Source organism: Schistocerca gregaria, chromosome 9, assembly GCF_023897955.1.
Source record: "Schistocerca gregaria isolate iqSchGreg1 chromosome 9, iqSchGreg1.2, whole genome shotgun sequence".
Taxonomy (NCBI): Eukaryota; Metazoa; Arthropoda; class Insecta; order Orthoptera; family Acrididae; genus Schistocerca; species Schistocerca gregaria.
The window spans coordinates 199,796,830-199,816,151 of NC_064928.1; the positions used below are offsets into that span (position 1 = coordinate 199,796,830).

General features: G+C 44.4%; 2 protein-coding genes across 2 annotated transcripts in view; one reads left to right on the forward strand and one right to left on the reverse strand.

Moving 5' to 3' along the window:
- The window catches only part of LOC126292035 (amyloid-beta-like protein), a 1,795,419-nt gene that overhangs the window by 1,007,889 nt on the left and 768,208 nt on the right, over nt 1-19,322 (forward strand). The gene's annotated exons all lie outside the window — the stretch shown is intronic.
- LOC126292044 (uncharacterized) overlaps nt 1-19,322 on the reverse strand; it is a 41,692-nt gene that overhangs the window by 10,845 nt on the left and 11,525 nt on the right. The window contains exons 2-3 of the mRNA XM_049985844.1: nt 9,634-9,765; nt 5,167-5,392 (exon numbers count right to left, since the gene is read on the reverse strand). Coding sequence (XP_049841801.1) covers nt 5,167-5,392; nt 9,634-9,711 — 304 coding nt within the window. The 5' untranslated portion in view covers nt 9,712-9,765. The remainder of the gene's footprint in view (nt 1-5,166; nt 5,393-9,633; nt 9,766-19,322) is intronic.

A 19,322-nucleotide genomic window follows, 5' to 3' on the forward strand; every position in this document is an offset into this window, starting at 1 on the left:
AATTGTAAATAGCCTTTCGCTCGCTGTATTTTACCCCTGCCACCTTCAGAATTTGAAAGAGTGTGTTCCACTCAACATTGTCAAAAGCTTTCTCTAAGTCTACAAATGCTATAAAAGTTGTTTGCCTTTCCTTAATCTATTTTCTAAGATAAGTCATAGGGTCAGTATTTCCTCACGTGTTCCAATATTTTTCTATTAGTCTGTCTTTATAGCCATCCGTAATTGCGAAAGCGTTGCCGGTAGAGGATTTTGTGCATGAACAGACCTCTCCAATATGTCCCACAAATGTTCGGTGGAATTCAAGTCGGGCCATCTGCGTGGCCAAACCATTCGCTCGAACTGTCCAGAAGGTTCATCAAACTAAATGCGTACAGTTATGACCCACTGGCATAGCGCATTGTCGTCCATAATTATTCCATCGTTGTTTGAGAACTTGAAGTCCAGGAAGGGCTGTAAGTGGGCTCCAAGTAGCTGAACATAACCAGGATCCAGTGCAAACAAAGCTCACACGATGATGGAGCCACCAGCAGCTTGCACAGTGCCTTGGTGATAACTTCGGTCCATGGCTCTCTAGGGTTTGCACCACATCGAATCCCACCATCATCTCTTACCGGCTGGGATCAAGACTCATCCGACCAGGCCGCGGTTTACCAGTCTGTAGGGAAGCAGCCTACTCACGCCATACAGAATTCATATGCTTATCATTGTGTACCAGCCTAGTCCGCTGTATCTAGCTATGACGTCACGAATGTTGGGCAGTACCTTAAAAGTAAAGTAAATAATCCGAACAATTAATAGCATGTCATGAGTGATACTAAAATAATAAGGTGTTAAGTTTCAGTTTAGTATCTTTAACACTTTTCGAAATTTTGACGTTTTACATAAAAATCATCAGCGCAACAGCAAGGAGCTAGAAATTTCAAAATTTATGTTCAGATTCCTTTTTCATTGTAATTTAATGGAAACAGCATGCTGGATCTCACAAAGTAATACTTCGGTTGAAATTCATGATTTTCTGTTTTTGTTTCCTAAGAGTATGGAAGCAAGACAGATTATGTGATTAGATAAAGCTAGTATGTTTAGATTTAGGTATAATGGAGATAGGCTATAATAACAAAACTATAGCTGTAGCATCTCCCCAAAGCGCAGGTTCAGAGCTCATCTATTGCATGCAGTGCAACTAAAATAATTCTCTCGCCAAAAGTATTTAGCCAAACCACACCAGAATTTTATTACAGATACTTACCTGTGTGCTGATTGCACAATTAAATTGAGGGCTTCAATGGCCTTCAATGAATGAAGCAATTAATTATTTAGTAACTTGAAGTGGTGCTTTGTTAGCCCAATGGCTAGCCAGGAAGGCAAAAGTTGTCGGCAGCGCCTTCGCCGGTCCGCACCACGGCTATATACACTCCTGGAAATGGAAAAAAGAACACATTGACACCGGTGTGTCAGACCCACCATACTTTCTCCGGACACTGCGAGAGAGCTGTACAAGCAATGATCACACGCACGGCACAGTGGACACACCAGGAACCGCGGTGTTGGCCGTCGAATGGCGCTAGCTGCGCAGCATTTGTGCACCGCCGCCGTCAGTGTCAGCTAGTTTGCCGTGGCATACGGAGCTCCATCGCAGTCTTTAACACTGGTAGTATGCCGCGACAGCGTGGACGTGAACCGTATGTGCAGTTGACTGACTTTGAGCTAGGGCGTATAGTGGGCATGCGGAAGGCCGGGTGGACGTACCGCCGAATTGCTCAACACGTGGGGCGTGAGGTCTCCACAATACATCGATGTTGTCGCCAGTGGTCGGCGGAAGGTGCACGTGCCCGTCGACCTGGGACCGGACCGCAGCGACGCACGGATGCACGCCAAGACCGTAGGATCCTACGCAGTGCCGTAGGGGACCGTACCGCCACTTCCCAGCAAATTAGGGACACTGTTGCTCCTGGGGTATCGGCGAGGACCATTCGTAACCGTCTCCATGAAGCTGGGCTACGGTCCCGCACACCGTTAGGCCGTCTTCCGCTCACGCCCCAACATCGTGCAGCCCGCCTCCAGTGGTGTCGCGACAGGCGTGAATGGAGGGACGAATGGAGACGTGTCGTCTTCAGCGATGAGAGTCGCTTCTGCCTTGGTGCCAATGATGGTCGTATGCGTGTTTGGCGCCGTGCAGATGAGCGCCACAATCAGGACTGCATACGACCGAGGCACACACGGCCAACACCCGGCATCATGGTGTGGGGAGCGATCTCCTACACTGGCTGTACACCTCTGGTGATCGTCGAGGGAACTCTGAATAGTGCACGGTACATCCAAACAGTCATCGAACCCATCGTTCTACCATTCCTAGACCGGCAAGGGAACTTGCTGTTCCAACAGGACAATGCACGTCCGCATGTATCCCGTGCCACCCAACGTGCTCTAGAAGGTGTAAGTCAACTACCCTGGCCAGCAAGATCTCCGCATCTGTGCCCCATTGAGCATGTTTGGGACTGGATGAAGCGTCGTCTCACGCGGTCTGCACGTCCAGTACGAACGCTGGTCCAACTGAGGCGCCAGGTGGCAAGCCGTTCCACAGGACTACATCCAGCATCTCTACGATCGTCTCCATGGGAGAATAGCAGCCTGCATTGCTGCGAAAGGTGGATATACACTGTACTAGTGCCGACATTGTGCATGCTCTGTTGCCTGTGTCTATGTGCCTGTGGTTCTGTCAGTGTGATCATGTGATGTATCTGACCCGAGGAATGTGTCAATAAAGTTTCCCCTTCCTCGGACAATGAATTCACGGTGTTCTTATTTCAATTTCCAGGAGTGTAAATAAGAGCGCTGCGAGCTAGAGCCAGGCCCCAGGTCTCTTCTAGATTCGTATCAGTGCGCATTCCGTGTCGGAAGCCGCGTCGCGTCTGTACAGTTGCAAGGAACAGCCTTGGACGCCATATTACGTAGCTTGGTATGCACGTAACAATGAGTTCGCATTGGGGTAAAGTGTTAATGTTGGAATGACTCCAGTGGTTTATTCTCAGTTTGCGTATCTCGTATTTTCGAATGTCGCTGCAGGACAGACCTTCTATCATTACTAGCTTGGTATTTGATGAGTATTAAGATCAACTTTTGGCGAGCATTCACTTTAAACATTTACATCGATCATTATTATTGAACAGTTTCGTTATCTAGGGATAATAGGATCCGCACAATAGTCTCTGAACAGCTCTGATAGTACAAGAGTCGATAGGGTAAACTTTTGTCTGGAACTTTAAGCTTTATTTTTTTTTTTTCAGAATATAGTGAAACTTGTTATAGTAAACTACATTTTCTATGAATCCCAGACATCATCCTAAATCCTCAGCATAATGAACTTCAATGATCAATAACTTTATTTCTTCATCAGAGTGGACACAGCTAATTTTAATTACAGGCATCTCGTTTTTGTTAATCATTTTCATGGTTGCCAACATTGTAGTTAGAGAGCCTGTGTTGAGAACGGCAACAAAACAATAGAGATAAAATTATCCACTCACCGCCCCACAAGTCGCCTAGGGTCCAACCGTTATTTTCATGAGCCCAGGAGAGGTCCTGCAGTGGATGTCTTACTGTTAGCGAAGACTCTCTCTTCGGTCGTTTGCTACCATAGATCATTAACGCCAATATCGCCGCACTGACCTAATGGATACGACCGTCAATGTCCGATACAGATTTCTACAGTTGTTTCACCCAGTTTTGCTTGTCTGTTAGCACTGACATCTCTACGCAAACACTACTTCACTCGATCATTAATTGAAAGCCGTCCACCAGTGAGTTGTCCGTGGTGAGAGGTAATGCCTGAAATTTGGTGTTCTCCTCACACTCTTGACACTGTGGATTTGGAAATATTGAATTCCCAAACGATTTCCCCAATGGAATGTTCCATGTGTCTAGCTCCAACTATCATTCTGTGTGCAAAATCTGTTAATTCCCATCGTGCGGCCATAATCACTTCGCAAACCAACTTGAGTGGTCCCAAAACTGAACCCTGTGGAACACCAGTACTAATTACAGGAAGTAACGACACAGGCTCAAGGCTTCGTAGTTGTTCGAGGCGTGACTTACTGTTAGTGATTTTCTACCTTGTGTATGCGATATTACCACCACGTCTACATGTGCATGTCACTATCCCGAGCTTGTCATCTCAGTGGAAGTTTGTAATGGCGAAAAACATTTTTTATATGATATAATTAAAAAGTGACAATTTTCAGAATTTTTCCCTTACTTGGGCTGCGAAACCTTGGTTTTTTGCCAGATTTCATGATTCTAAGGCAATGGAAAGTACCCTGTAGATTGTGATCGGTGACATTACGAGTTTCAATAAATGGTTGTATCTTTCGATTACAAGGGACTGTAGATCTTGGTACATGAAATGAACATCAATTTGATGCCTTGACTCGTGTCTGAGGAAAAGCCGTCTTAGCAGTTGGACAGGCAGACGAATAACAAAGTGACCATGTAAGTGTTCCATTTTTACCAACTGAGGTACGGAAGCTTGAAAAACATGAATGGTCCCAAAACTGAACCCTGTGGAATACCAGTACTAATTATAGGAAGTAACGATACATGCCCAAGGCTTCGGAGTCGTTCGAGGCGTGACTTACTGTTAGTGATTTTCTACGTTGTGTATGCGATATTACCTCCACATCTACATGTGCATGTCACTATACCGAGCTTGTTATCTCAGTGTAAGTTTGTTATGGCGAAAAATATTTTTATATGATATAATTAAAAATTGACAGATTTCAGAATTTTTCCTTTATTTGGGGTGCAAAACCTTTGTTTTTGCCAGATTTCATGGTTCTAAGGCAATGGCAAGTACCCTGTAGATTTTGACGGGTGACTTTACGAGGTTTAATAAATAGCTGTATCTTTCGATCGCAAGGGGCTGTAGCCCTTGGTATATGACATAAACATCAATTTGATGCCTACTCGTGTTTGAGGAAAAGTCGTCTTAGCAGCTGGACAGACACACGAATAACAAAGTGATCATTTAAGTGCTCCGTTTTTACCAATTAATGTACGGAAGCTTGAAAAACTTGAGTGGTTCCTAAACTGAACCCTGTGGAACACCAGTATCAATTATAGCAAGTAACGATAAAGGCCAAAGTCTTCGGAGTCGTTCGAGGCGTGACTTACTGTTAGTGATTTTGATCCGCAAGGTGAGGGGCACCGGGTGCTCGTAGGTGTGGTGGTGGCTCGTGTCGTTGCTGCCTAGCGGCCCTTCGTCCTCGTCCCCGGACGGCATTGAGGTCCCAGTCAGCTCCTGCTCCTGGAACGCCAACTCGCCGCGCAGATAGTCGTAGCGTTCCGACAGCTCCAAGGCGCCCACTGAGTACATGACGACCTGCAGGCCCGCCAGGATCTACAACAACACACCACGCCACACTTGTCTAAAACCACACGTTTAACGACCCACCAGCCACAGTGCCTCCCTTTTTTTCTTTTTTTTCATCAGTAGTCTTACTTACAACCCACGTCCTCAATTATTTACTGGGTGCATTCAAATCTCTGTTTTCGTCTACAATTTTTACCCTCTGCAGCACACAGTCTACTGTGGCTATAGCATCATCTCAAACAATATACTAGTGGCAGAAATTGTAACTACTGTCTTCCACTTCACGTCCCGTAGTCGAGTCGACAAGACCCATTCAGCATCCTACATCACTTCGAACACCTTCTGTAAATGGACATTCAAGGCTCCTTTTTGACCTCCTTCTTGACCTTACTGTTACACGCCATTGCTTTTAGCTCGATAGCTGCTATCAGAAAATAAGTACCAAACTATAGCAACCTATTTAAAAAACGAAGTTGACCATATCTCTGAAGCGACGCCACCTAGCAACAAAAAACCAACGTTATATTGTGGCCCTCATTGTCCCATGCAACTTTTGTCCCACAAACTTCTCAGCTCCTATCATACTTTCGAAGTTTTTCATGGTGCCAACCTAGTGACTCACCTTGTATACTGAACAGTACGGGTGAAAGACTACATCCCTGTCTTGTGCCCTTTTAATCCGAGCACTTCGTACTTCGTCTTCTACTCTTATTATTCCACCGAGTGAGGTGGCGCAGTGGTTAGACACTGGACTCGCATTCGGGAGGACGACGGTTCAATCCCGCGTCCGGCCATCCTGATTTAGGTTTTCCGTGATTTCCCTACATCACTCCAGGCGAATGCCGGGATGGTTCCTCTGAAAGGGCACGGCTGACTTCCTTCCCAATCCTTCCCTACTCAGATGAGACCGATGACCACGCTGTCTGGTCTCCTTCCCCAACCAACCAACCAACCAACCATCTTATTATTCCCTCTGGCCTCTTGTACATATTGTGTATTACCCGTCTCTCCGTATAGCTTACCCGTATTTTTCTCAAGATTTCGAATGTCTTGCACCATTTTACATTGTCGCTTTTCTTCCAGGCCAACAAATCGGAACATGTCTTGACTTTTCTTTAGTCTTGCTTCCATTATCTGCCCCAATGTCAGAACTGCCTTTCTGCTGTCATTACCCTTTCTAAAGCCAAATGATCGTCATCTAACACCACGTCCGTTTTCTTTTCCATTCTTCTATATATTATTCTTGTCAGCAGTATGAATGCATGAGCTGTTAGGCCGATTGTGTTCGATAGTTCTCGCACCTGTCAGCTCTTGAACTATTCAGAATTGTGTGGATTATATTTTTCCGAAAGTCAGATGGTATGTCGCCAGACTAAAACACACATCGAAAAATGTTTTGCATCACCCCGGGTCCCAGAACTGTGGATATTGTATCACTGACACAGTCCCTTTGACTGATCAGAGATGTGACTAAACCCGCCTAAAATGTAAACAATCATGCATGAGTTGCGCCTACTACACGAAGGGGACCGACAGCCAATCAGTTCCAGTCATACCACCGACTCGTGTTATCTGTAGTTCATCGAGGCCTACATGGTCAATACCTCGGTTCGATCCCGTCCGCATTGTTACTTTGTGGCAGGAAGGGCTCTCAACAAAGGAAGAAGTGTCCAGGAGTCTCGGAGTGAACCAAAGCGATGTTGTTCGGACATGGAGGAGATACAGAGAGATAGGAACAGTCGATGACACGCCTCCCTCAGGCTGGCCAAGAGCTACTACTACAGTGGATGACAACTACCTACGGATTATGGCTTGGAGAAACCCTGACAGCAAAGCCACCTTGTTGAATACTGCTTTTCGCGCAGCCACAGGACGTCCTGGCGAGGTCCACCTTTGCAACCACGACACAATGCAGCGCGGTACAGATGGGCCCAACAGCATGCCGAATTCGACCGCTCAGGACTGGCATTACGTTCTCTTCACCGATGAGTGTCGTACATGCCTTCAACCAGACAATCGTCGGAGATGTGATTGGAGGCAACCCGGTCAGGCTGAACGACACACTGTCCAGCGAGTGCAGCAAGGTGGAGGATTCCTGCTGTTTTGGGGTGGCATTATGTGGGACTGGCGTACGCCGCTGGTGGTCATGGAAGGCACCGTAGCGGCTGTACGATACGTGAATGCCATCCTCCGACCGACAGTGCAACCATATCGGCAGCATATTGGCGAGGCATTCGTCTTCATGGACGACAATTCGCGCCCGCATCGTACAAATCTTGTGAATGACTTCCTTCAGAATGAGATTTTCACTCTGCAGCGGTGCGCTGATATGAAACTTCCTTGCACATTAAAACTGTTTGCTGGACCGAGACTCGAACTCTGGACCTTTTCCTTTCACCGGCAAGTGCTCTGGTAGGGCACTTGCCCGCGAAAGGCAAAGGTCTCAAGTTCGAGTCACGATCCGGCACACAGTTTTAATCTGCCAGGAAGTTTAGACTTCCTTCAGGATAACGACATCGCTCGACTAGAGTGTCCAGCATGTTCTCCAGACATTAACCCTATCGAACATGTCTGGAATAGATTTAAAAGAGCTGTTTATGGAGAACGTGACCCAGCAACCACTCCGAGGGATCTACGCCGAATCGCTGTTAAGAAACAGTGCCTTGAGGAACTTGTGGATTGTATGCTATGACGAATACATTGATGCATCAATGCAAGAGGACGTGCTACTGGGTATTAGAGGTACGGGTGTGTACAGCAATCTGGACCACCACCTCTGAAGTTCTCGCTGTATGGTGGTACAACATGCAATGTGTGGTTTTTATGAGCATTAAAAAGGGCGGAAATGATGTTGATGTTGATCTCTCTTCCAATTTTCTCTGCGGTTCTGTAACTCTCGGGACCGAGGTGATGAAAAACTTCTTTTGATGTGCGTATTTCCAAATGTTTGAGTAGCTGTAGTAACAGTAAGTTCTGTTGAGCGTGTTTTGATTCTGTTGCTGCCATATTGGCTCTCAAGATCATGAATTTATAAGGTGCGGCGTCTCTCCACTACAGACCAGGATACATGCCGCAATTAAATCCGGCATATCTGTGGCATACTGTTTCGTTAGGGGTATTTGCGAAAAAATCAAATAACAGTATTAAATAAGTGAAAATATTTCTGTTTTGCTCGTATTTTCGTTCAAGTGACTTAACACCCATCTTTAGGTAGTTCATTCAGTCTCATGAAGATGAATGTACGGTATTATTCAGTGTTCCCCATTATATATATCAGCCAATTACTTAAAATTTTCCGACCGGTGTGGCCGAGTGGGTCTAGGCGCTACAGTCTGGAAACGAGTGACCACTACGGTCGCAGGTTCGAATCCTGCCTCGGGCATGGATGTGTGTGTGATGTTCTTAGATTTAAGTATTTCTAAGTTCTAGGGGACTGATGACCTCATCAGTTAAGTCCCATAGAGCTCAGAGCTATCTGAACCATTTTGAACTTAAAATTTAATCGCAGAATATTGACAAAATAAATGTATACACACAGGTTTTCACTTGAAAACAGGGTAGTTTTGTTGTTCTTTAGGATGTGGCGTTTCACCCGTAGGATAAAGGATAGACGCTGCATCGTAAAGATTTTTTCATGGCCTAATATTTTGTTTAAATGTTACATTGAATAAAATAAAAAAAATGTATCTGGTAGACAAGTGGAGTTTTGAGTTGCACAAAAAAATTCATACTAAAAGTTCGCTGCGGGACTTCTAACATTCGATTTTGAAAATGCACGCCATCTCTCCCGGATTTACACTAATTTGAGGAAAATATTTTCTAGGACTGCAAGTTTGGAGTACATTATTGTATGGTAGTGCGGGCTATCCAGAAAAGAGGAGCAGCAAAGCTTTTCTACTGATACGGAAGGATGTTAAAAATTAGATGGGCTGATAAAATAACAAGGGAGGACCTCCGTAGAACCGGAGAGGTGAGGAACATGTGGAAAATACTGATAAGACGGTGTGGCTGGATGATAGGACATGCGTGAAGACATCAAGGAAGGAGCAGCAGAGGGCAAAAGCTGTAAGGGAAGAGAGAGAGCGGAATGTATCCAACAAATAAATGAGGACATTGGATGCAGGTGCTTTTCGAAGGTGGGTAGGTTCGCCTAGGTAAGGATTCCATGGTGGACCACATCATCCTAGTCACAAGGCTAACGCTCTCTTCCTTCTCCCCCCCCCCCCCCCAAAAAAAAAGTAAGAAAAGCAGCTGTGGCAGGCACTCACCGCAAACACGACGGCGATGATGAGGGTACCTGTCTTGAGTGTGCACCCGCAACAGCACTGCTTCAGCATCACCACCATGGTGCACACCACGACGGCACCAACAGTATAGCAGGAGCGGCCGAACCAGGAGACCTGCGCGCAGAAGGCAAAACAGTCAGCATTGCGCAGTCTGTACGGTTGTCTGAGTGCACGAACCCCAGATAAAAGTTAACTGCAGTGAATTCGGCATTTTTACCTTGTCTGAACAAGAAATCTGAGATGCATCAACCTCCATCAAAGATAAACAAGACAGTTGACCACAGTAAAATTTGAATGTAGTTTTCGCGGAATGGCCAGGGTTTTATAAGCATGTGGTATTACTGTAGGCATCATATATCATAACCTATACTTCAGATGACCTCAGAGAGTTAATTGATTTATGAATAATACTTACCAGGAGCAGAATTAAATATTGACAGAATTATAGATGTTGGCTGCGAGTGGGCATTGATTAAAATCAAGATGGAAAGATGAAAATTTGTATCAGACTGGGACTGAAACCCTTCTGCTTACTAGGCAGCTACTCTGACCACTAAGCCATTCTAGCACAGTGGTCACCGCAACTGCATGGACTGCTCCAGCACGCCTCTCTTCAGACCCAAATTGACAACTTATCCACCCACTACTATTGTAATGCCCCTCGCCTATTATCCTCATTACTCATGGCATTTCACCGATTTACACACACACACACACACACACACACACACACACACACACACACACACAGACCAGCACAACATCGTTGACTTTGAAACCATTGTGGTAGTACCACCTTAGCCCATAAAGGGCACACTGAGTATACATCGTCTGTACAGTTATTTTAAAGCTTTTAATTGATATTTTATGCAATATTTCAGTAGTTCCATGGTAGTAAAGAGATATTTTATACATTATTTTTATGTTATTACTGTACTTTATTTTCTACGTTTTGACGATTATGTAAACCCGTTTTACACTGATTAGTTAACGTGAGGTAGAGGGAATAGAGGTAGGTGGAGAATCTTCGTATTTAAGCGTATGCTCTGCACTTGCTGACACCAGTTGACATCGCAGCAGCTGAGAAGAGTGCTCCACCTACCATCTTCGAAGGATGCCATGGGTATAACAAGTATCATTGTATTTTATGCTTATAAGCATTTGGTCATATTTTATTGTCAGTCTAGTAATCTTTCTATTACTTTCTATATTAAATTACAGGTCTGATGATGGTCATGTAATGCACATATGTGAAAGAACATACTGACACCACGTATAGGTAGATTAGATAGAATTAAATTGTGCCTCCACATATGACCACATTGCTTGTTTTTCTCCAACAAAGGACCGAGCGAGGTGGCGCAGTGGTTAGCACACTGGACTCGCATTCGGGAGGACGACAGTTCAATCCCGCGTCCGGCCATCGTGATTTAGGTTTCCCGTGATTTCCCTAAATCGCACCAGGCAAATGCCGGGATGGTTCCTTTGAAAGGGCACGCCGACTTCGTTTCCCATCCTTCCCTAATCCGATGAGACCGATGACTTCGCTGTTTGGTCTCTTCCTCCCCAAAGACAACCAATGATCACATAGTTTCACTCGTCGGAAAAGTGGGTTAAGGACTTCGGTTTACTGGTACAATACTGGGGAAGTACAATGACTCTACAAAAGAGATTGCTTACAAGTCACTCGTCCGACCAGTTCTAGAATATTGCTCAAGTGTGTGGGTCCCGTACCACACAGGATTGACGGGGGTTATTGTACGTATACAGAGGAAGACAGCGCGAATGGTCACAGGTTTGTTTAATACATCTCCAACAAAGGGACCTCAAAACAATTGAAATTTTGTATTTTTTATATTTGTTATAAGTGAAGTTCAATACTCAAATACAGCTCTCCGAAAGCAGTTCGAAGCAACTCTCAAAATACCGAGTTAATCGACTTGTAAGTTTCTCGACTATATTTGATATGTTACAACAGGTTAGACTGCTTCCGATAGGCAGAATGGCCCTTTGGTAGCTTGCTTGCTTAATGTGGGGCCTGCTTCCGATTCCAGATGGATTCAAATTTTGAAACAAAGCTGCATGTTCTGTATTCACATGAAGTGTAAAATATTAGAATAAACAATAAGGTTAATTTGTACTTTTTTAGTTATAATATCTTGATTAGCAGCCTTCCATAAAAGCTCGGTAATTACGAACATTTGTCTGCAATGAACCTGGATTTTTGGATGCAGGGTGATTTAGGTGTCCCTACCGTAGGTTCGAATCCTGCCTCGGGCATGAATGTGTGTGATGTCCTTAGGTTAGTTAGGTGTAAGTAGTTCTCAGTTCTAGGGCACTTATGACCTCAGTACAACATGCTGCTATCGGCGTAGCCGTACTGACGTGTCTAAGTGATTAACACCGTGTTTGATACGAGTTACTAGTGTGACGTACGGCACCCACGGCGTCTGCTGCGTATAGTCGGTGACATCACGGGGTCAGACATGGTGACCTTTCCCGGGACGGTCTGTGCCGCGGCGATACCCCGGCGCGGTTCCGCTCCCACGGAAACCAAACCCTGGGTACTGGGTCCGCGTGGACAAACAACACACTGCCGGTAGAATGGTGCGAACCGTTTAAGCTGTACAGCTGGGCGCTGTAGTGTGCCGCTAGTGTGTCAGGGAAAATACTGTATCCGCATTTGCTCTCCAGCATACCGTGGGCGGCAGAGGTTACACGCGCTAACACTGTCATTTCGTCACTGTCCTGTCGGTTTCGCGAAAGGTGCGCGGGAGGAATTACTGTGAAAAGCTTGCGTTCGATGTCGATTTCTCTGATCTTCTCATCGGGATCATTTCGTGAGACGTGTGTGGGAGGTTTTACAAGGGTCACTCCAAAAGAAATCCACACTATTTTTGTAAATAAACAGTTTTCATTCTGCATGTGCGAAAGTTTTACAGTTTGTAGGTACATCCTTCCCGCTTGTTTTCAAACTTATTTCAACCTGTTGCCGTGAGTGGCACCATCACAGCATGTCTTCAAGATGGCTGCTACACTTGACGTTCGTCAGAAGCAACGTGCTGTCATAGAATTCCCGCGCTGTGAAAACTAGACAGTGGAAACATCCACAAGAGATTGAAAAAGGTGTATGGAGATGCTGCTGTTGATCGCAGTACAGTTAGTCGGTGGGCAAGCAGGTTACGTAATGAAAGCGGGCACGGCAATATTGAGGATTGCCCTCGCAGCGGCAGGCCTCGTACTGCACACACTCCAGACAATGTGCAGAAACGAATTGGTGACTGGTGACAGACGCATCACAGTGAACGAATTGTCACGCTACGTTGGGATAGGGGAATGAAGTGTTTGCAGAATACTGAAAGTGTTGGCGTTAAAAAAGGTTTGTGCCAGGTAGGTTCCCAGGATGTTGACAGTGGCTCACAAAGAAACAAGAAAAACGGTATGCAGCGAACTGTTTGAACAGTACGAGAATGGTGCAGATGAATTTCTTGGAAGAATTGTGATAGGTGATGAAACATGGCTCCATCATTTTTCACCAGAGACGAAGAGGCAATCAATGAAGTGACATCACGCAAATTCACCCAAGAAAAACAAATTCAAATACACACCATCTGCTGGAAAAGTTATGGCTACGATGTTTTTCGATTCCGAAGGACTCTTGCTAGGGGACATCATGCCAAGTGGAACCACCATCAGTTCTGACCCATATGTGACTACGCTGAGGAAACTTCAAGCTCGATTGAGTCGTGTTCGACCACATCGGCAGAAGCAGGATGTTTTGCTGTTGCACGACAATACATGGCCACATGTCAGTCAAAAAACCATGGAAGTGATCACAAAACTCGGATGTACAACACTGAAACACCCGGCTTACAGTTCCTGACCTGGCTCCATGTGACTATCATCTCTTTGGGAAACTGAAAGACTCTCTTCGTGGTTTGAAGATGACTCCCTTGTGCACACTGCCAAACAGTGGCTCCAACAGGTTGGTCCAGAATTTTACTGTGCGGGTATACAGGCTCTGGTTCCAAGATGGCGTAAGGCAGTTGAGAGGGATGGAAATTATGTGAAGAAATGAAAATATTGTTCCTAAAGGATGTATCTACCCATTGTAAAACTTTCAAACATGTAGAATAAAAGAGGGATTAAAAAAACAGTGTGAAATTCTTTTGGAGTGACCCTCGTACGTTGCCAGGCTCTTCTTGGAAGGAACGCTATGGGAATTTTAACTGTGAACTTATCAATCAAGTTCTACATCTATACTCTGCAGACCAACGTGAGTTGCATAGCAAAAGGTACATACCATTGTACAAGTTATTATCGTTTCTTCCTGTTCCATTCACGTATGGAGCGCGGGAACAATGAATCTTTGAATGCCTTTGTGCGTGCAGTAATTATTCTGATCTTGTCCTCACAATCCCAGTGTGAGTGATATGAAGGGCGTTCTTAGTGGTATCGTTTGTAGCCGGTTCTCGAAACTTTGTTAGCAGACTCTCGGTATTGTTTACGTCTATCTTCAAGTCTTCCAATTCAGTTCCTTCAGTATCTGTTTGACGCTCCCCCACGTATTAAACAAACCTGTGACCATTCGCGCTGTCTTCCTCTGTAAACGTACAATAACTCCTGTCAATCCTGTGTGGTACGGGACCCACACACTTGAGCAATATTCTAGAACTGGTCGGACGAGTGACTTGTAAGCAATCTCTTTTGTAGAGTCATTGTACTTCCCCAGTATTGTACCAGTAAACCGAAGTCCTTAACCCACTTTACCGACGAGTAAAACTATGTGATCATTCCATTTGATATCCCTACAAACTGTTACACCCAGGTATTGGTATGAGTTGGCCGATTCCAACAGTGACTCTCTTATATTATAGTCATAGTACACTACGTTTTTCGTTTTGTGATGTGTTAAGTCTTACAATCCTGAACATTAGAGCAAGCTCCCAATCTCTGCACTACGCTGAACTCTTATCAAGATATGACTGAATATTTATGCAGCTTCTTTGAGATAGTACTTCATCATAGAAAACTGCATCATCTGCAAAAGGCCTTATTTTACTGTTAACATTGTCTGCAAGGTCATTAATGTATAACATGAGCAGCAAGGGATCCAACAGACTTCTTTGGGGCACATCTGAAGTTAGTTCTAAATCTGACGATGACTCTCCACCCAAGGTAACATACTGTGCCAAATGGCTGTGAGCACTATGGGACTTAACATCTTAGGTCATCAGTCCCCTAGAATTAGAACTACTTAAACTTAACTAACCTAAGGACATCACCACAGCCATGCCCGAGTCGGAATTCGAACCTGCGGCCGTAGCAGCAGCGCGGTTCCAGACTGAAGCGCCTAGAACTGCTCGGCCTCAGCGGCCGGCGCTCAGTGTTATCTCGACATTGCGAGGAGAATGTTCGAGTCATGAAAGTACCTCGCGTTGTGAACATAGATTTTTGACTTTTTGGAGTGGTTCGTGACACTCGGGCTTAGCCAAATTCCCAATTTGGTGATTGTCTTACTGAATTTGGCCTGCTGTCGATCTTCCTATTTCGAGGGTTGACCTTCGCATTATCGAGTGGTTAAGCCACTGATTCTGTAGAGATGTGAAGGATAACACCCGTGTCCATTAGATATTCTTATGATTGACCTTGTATGTCGATCATGAAAGTTTAATCTCTGAATACCAAGTTATTTGAGAAATGCATTTCGAATCCCTGAAAAGTTTTGTCCTTTTGTGATCTGAGAGGTTTTCGATATTCAGTACCAATCGTCAATTTTCCCTTTAGTTACAGTGATTACGAAGCCTGTGTAAGGGAGACATACAAATAAAGGTATTTCTTCCGTGATGTCACCCTTTGTTAATTAGGCAACAGTTTCATTGTCTGTGATATTGGAATGCCCTTTGACCAAGACATCTTGCACTCTTTTGTACTGTTCGATACACTAACAGCTTAGTTCCTGTCATAACGAAGAGGTAATATTCCGGGCAGTCACATTTGAATGAGACTGTATATACTTGCAAGGATGTCGGGTCGACACCGGAAACCGTGCATTCGTGGTCGTAATGCGGAAACTAAGAGATTTATCTGACGTCCAAAATGGCGTGAAAATTCCACATTATGTAGGATACTTTTGATCGCATAATTGTACATTTAGAACTCTTTAAGAATTAAGTAAGATTATCTGAGACGGCTGTTGGACCGCCTTGTTTTACAAGCACCGAAATCACCTTTTCCTGCGTCTCTGCGGCGTCTTGGCTTCGGCTTTGTGGGCGCCTTGATGTAGAGCCCTCACTGCTTAATTAGGAAGTGCCACAGAAAGAGTTTAAGTCGCCTCGCGTATAAAGCCCGTCGCACAGTGGTGCAGTATTACTACGGAGGTCGGCTTTAAGATTTTACCCAACGGCGCTTTTGAAGTATGACAGTACTATTGACTTAATTTTTTTCCTTTCTCATTTGTTATTGTTAAGACCGAATTAGCTCATTTGTTAGCAGAGCAGTTTGCTTGCAGTAATTTGTTTAAGTCAATTTGTCTGCGAACACTGGAAAAATGCTAATAATTTCCACACGTTTAGAGGGCTCTGAATGAAGAAGAAAGTGGTCTCTTAGCAGAATGGAAGTAGTAGGATGAAAGGAGTGTTTATTGTTCAAAATGTAGTTGTACAATTAATCACATTAGTTCGCATATTGACTTTTACATTTTTTGATGAATGTCGGCGAATTACCTTTTTTATTTGCTGGTTTTCACTTGAAATTTACGCAGTGATTATCTTACTCAGATGCCTGGGACCTGAAGTACACTTTAACAACATTGTCTAACAAGTAAATTACAATCATGTTATTTCAGTCACAAGTTTTTATTCTAGAAATGTCTTCCTCTGACAATCACAAGTACGGCTACTTTTTTATAACGAGTCAGTGTGTATTTTTCTTTTTGTTAATAGTACGTTAGTGTTTCTAGTCTACTTTCCTCCAAATCGTATCCTGAAACACCTCAAAAACATTCGGAAACCTAGTTCAGACAGTGTTTTTGTGCATAAAATAAATGTAAGAGAGTTTTCTTCTCAGAAAATCAGGGGCGCCCTCGGGCATGTGACGCGCTAACAAAAGTATGTAAACGGAGCAGACACGGACGGATCACCCTAGCGAAGGTATGAGCTGCAAATGGAGAAATCCAAAGAGATTACCAACATTGAAAAAGGTCAGATTATTGTTAAGCAGAGGCTGTGAACGAGTACCTCGAAAACGGGGACGCTGGTCGAATGTTCACGTGCTACTGTCGTGAGCATCTACGGAAAGACGTACAAGCAGAGTGAAACTACCACTATGCGCTAAATGCTTGGACGTCCACGACTATTCACAGAACTTGGGTTCCGCAGGCTTGTCTGCTGTGTAAAGTAGGATATATGGTGATCTGTGACATCTCTGCCGAAACAGAACAGTGCTGGTGCACACACACAAGTGTTTCGGAACACATCGTTCATCGTACGTTGTAGAACACGCAGCAGATCACCCCTACGTGTTCACATGTTAACCCAACGACAATTAAGATTGCAGTGGGCACGGGACCATCGGGATTCGACGGTCGGTTCATGGAAACGTGTCGGCTCTTCGGATGAATCACCTTCTTGCTACACTACGTAGATGGTCGTCTCTACAAACGCCGTCATCGAGGCGAACGGCGGCTGGGACGCAGGCTGGTCGGAGCAGCATTATGCTATCGGAGACATGCTCCTGCGCTTGCATGGGACCTGCGGCAGTAATCGAAGACATTCTGACAGCTCCGAACCTCCTACATCCTTTAGTGCTTGATGTGTTACCCGACTCCGACGTCATGTTCCCGTATCTTAGTGGTTTGAGGAACATTATAGTGAACTCACGTCGATGTCTCGGCGACCAAATACGCCTGATGTATATCCTGAGGAATCTATCTGGGTGGCTATCAACGCTTACGCAAATCAGCGTCAATTATTTACGCAAATTGCAAAACCTGTGCGTAGACATCTAATGATACATACCCCACAAATCTACCAACAAATTGTTGGGTCCCTGATACTCAGAATCAGTGAAGTATTTCGTTTCAAAGACGGACAAACAAGCTATTAAGCAGATGCTCATAATGTTTAAGTTCATCAGCATATGTGATCTATGCCTCACCTCTGCTGTTACTAGTACTGAAACTTCTTTATTTTAATGTGTGTGTCTGTACTTAAATTGCAGAATGGCTGAGAAGATCAAACTTCTACGTTATTTGATCCTGAAACAGCTGAGTAAAACTTAAAGTACTGAGCCTACTTTCTCTTTTTTTTTTCTTATCATGTCAACACTGACCCACAATATGCTAGCGCAATCTGACTGCTCAAAAAAATTACAACCTGACTTCAAATAATTAATTCAAAATAATGGCCCTGGCTAAAAAGAAATCTTAACAGTAACCTATACATTTCATTAAGCACTTAAAAAAATTACGCGAACTACTGAAATGCAGCGAGCCTCAAAACTGCCAGGTAAATAAAGAATTCTAACTATTAAAGCCACTAACTACTAATAGGCTTATGGTTAGCAAAGGAAAGATTTTGTTGCAATCCAAATAATGTATTTTTACCTTAATAATGTGACATCCATTTCAGACACGAATATAAATCGTCATTGACATCTTGTACAAAGGTATGTAATCATGAATAATATTCATTCTCCAAGTCTAAACGTGTACAGGTCGTTAGCCTACGCTAACACTTCAGACCTCTACCCCCCATCAGTGCTAACTTCTCACATCTATCATGCATCACTGCTGGCTGTTAACCTCCAACTGCCCAACAGTACTTCCATCACTGCTGGCGACTAACTTCCAACTGCCCAACACTACTGGCGATTAACTTCCAACAACGAGTCCAACCAGCCACAGAGTATCTTACAAAGAAAGCCCACTCAGAGATCCAATGAAAAGCGCTACACACTGCCGAAATAGAAGCAGCCCTCTTACAGTACAGCTGCGTTATCTTCAGGGTTTCCACCTTCCTCGTGTTCTCTCTTCGCTTTCATATTTTCGCACCAACAGCAAAGACAAACCCAAACGCCAAGCTATAAAACTAAAAACACTCGTCAGTCAGTCATTAGTAACAAATGTCCACAGGGCAAAAACCCTAACGAAATAAACCCTCAAAAGATGAGGAAACGGAAATAGTGCGAGAGAGAGAGAGAGAGAGAGAGAGAGAGAGGGAGGGAGGGAGGGAGGGAGGATATGGACCCGGTACTTCGCCTGAAAATGACGAGTAGGAAACTAGCCGGAACGTTGCCGCAGAACCATGCCTTGACTCGACCGATAACAGGAGAAGGCTTCATCATATTTCACATTTATCTGTACACGTATTTCATCCGTATATATTGTGAATTTCACCCGGCCCTTTCATCTTAACTCGGAAGAAATTTGTAATTCTCCCTATAATTGATCATCGTTCGAGAAAAAAAGGATTTCTTTGACAACTGCCTGGTAGTGTGCTGTTTTATATACTGCGCTTCTAGAGAGGACGTTAAACATGAGTCGATACCGAGCCGTTTGGCGTGATCTCTGGCCAGTAAACACGCTGGCAAAATTATTGGCTCGCTTCAGTGCTAATTCTCACGATGTGGATGATGCACTTAACAACGCAAATAAGAGACAGAATGCGCTT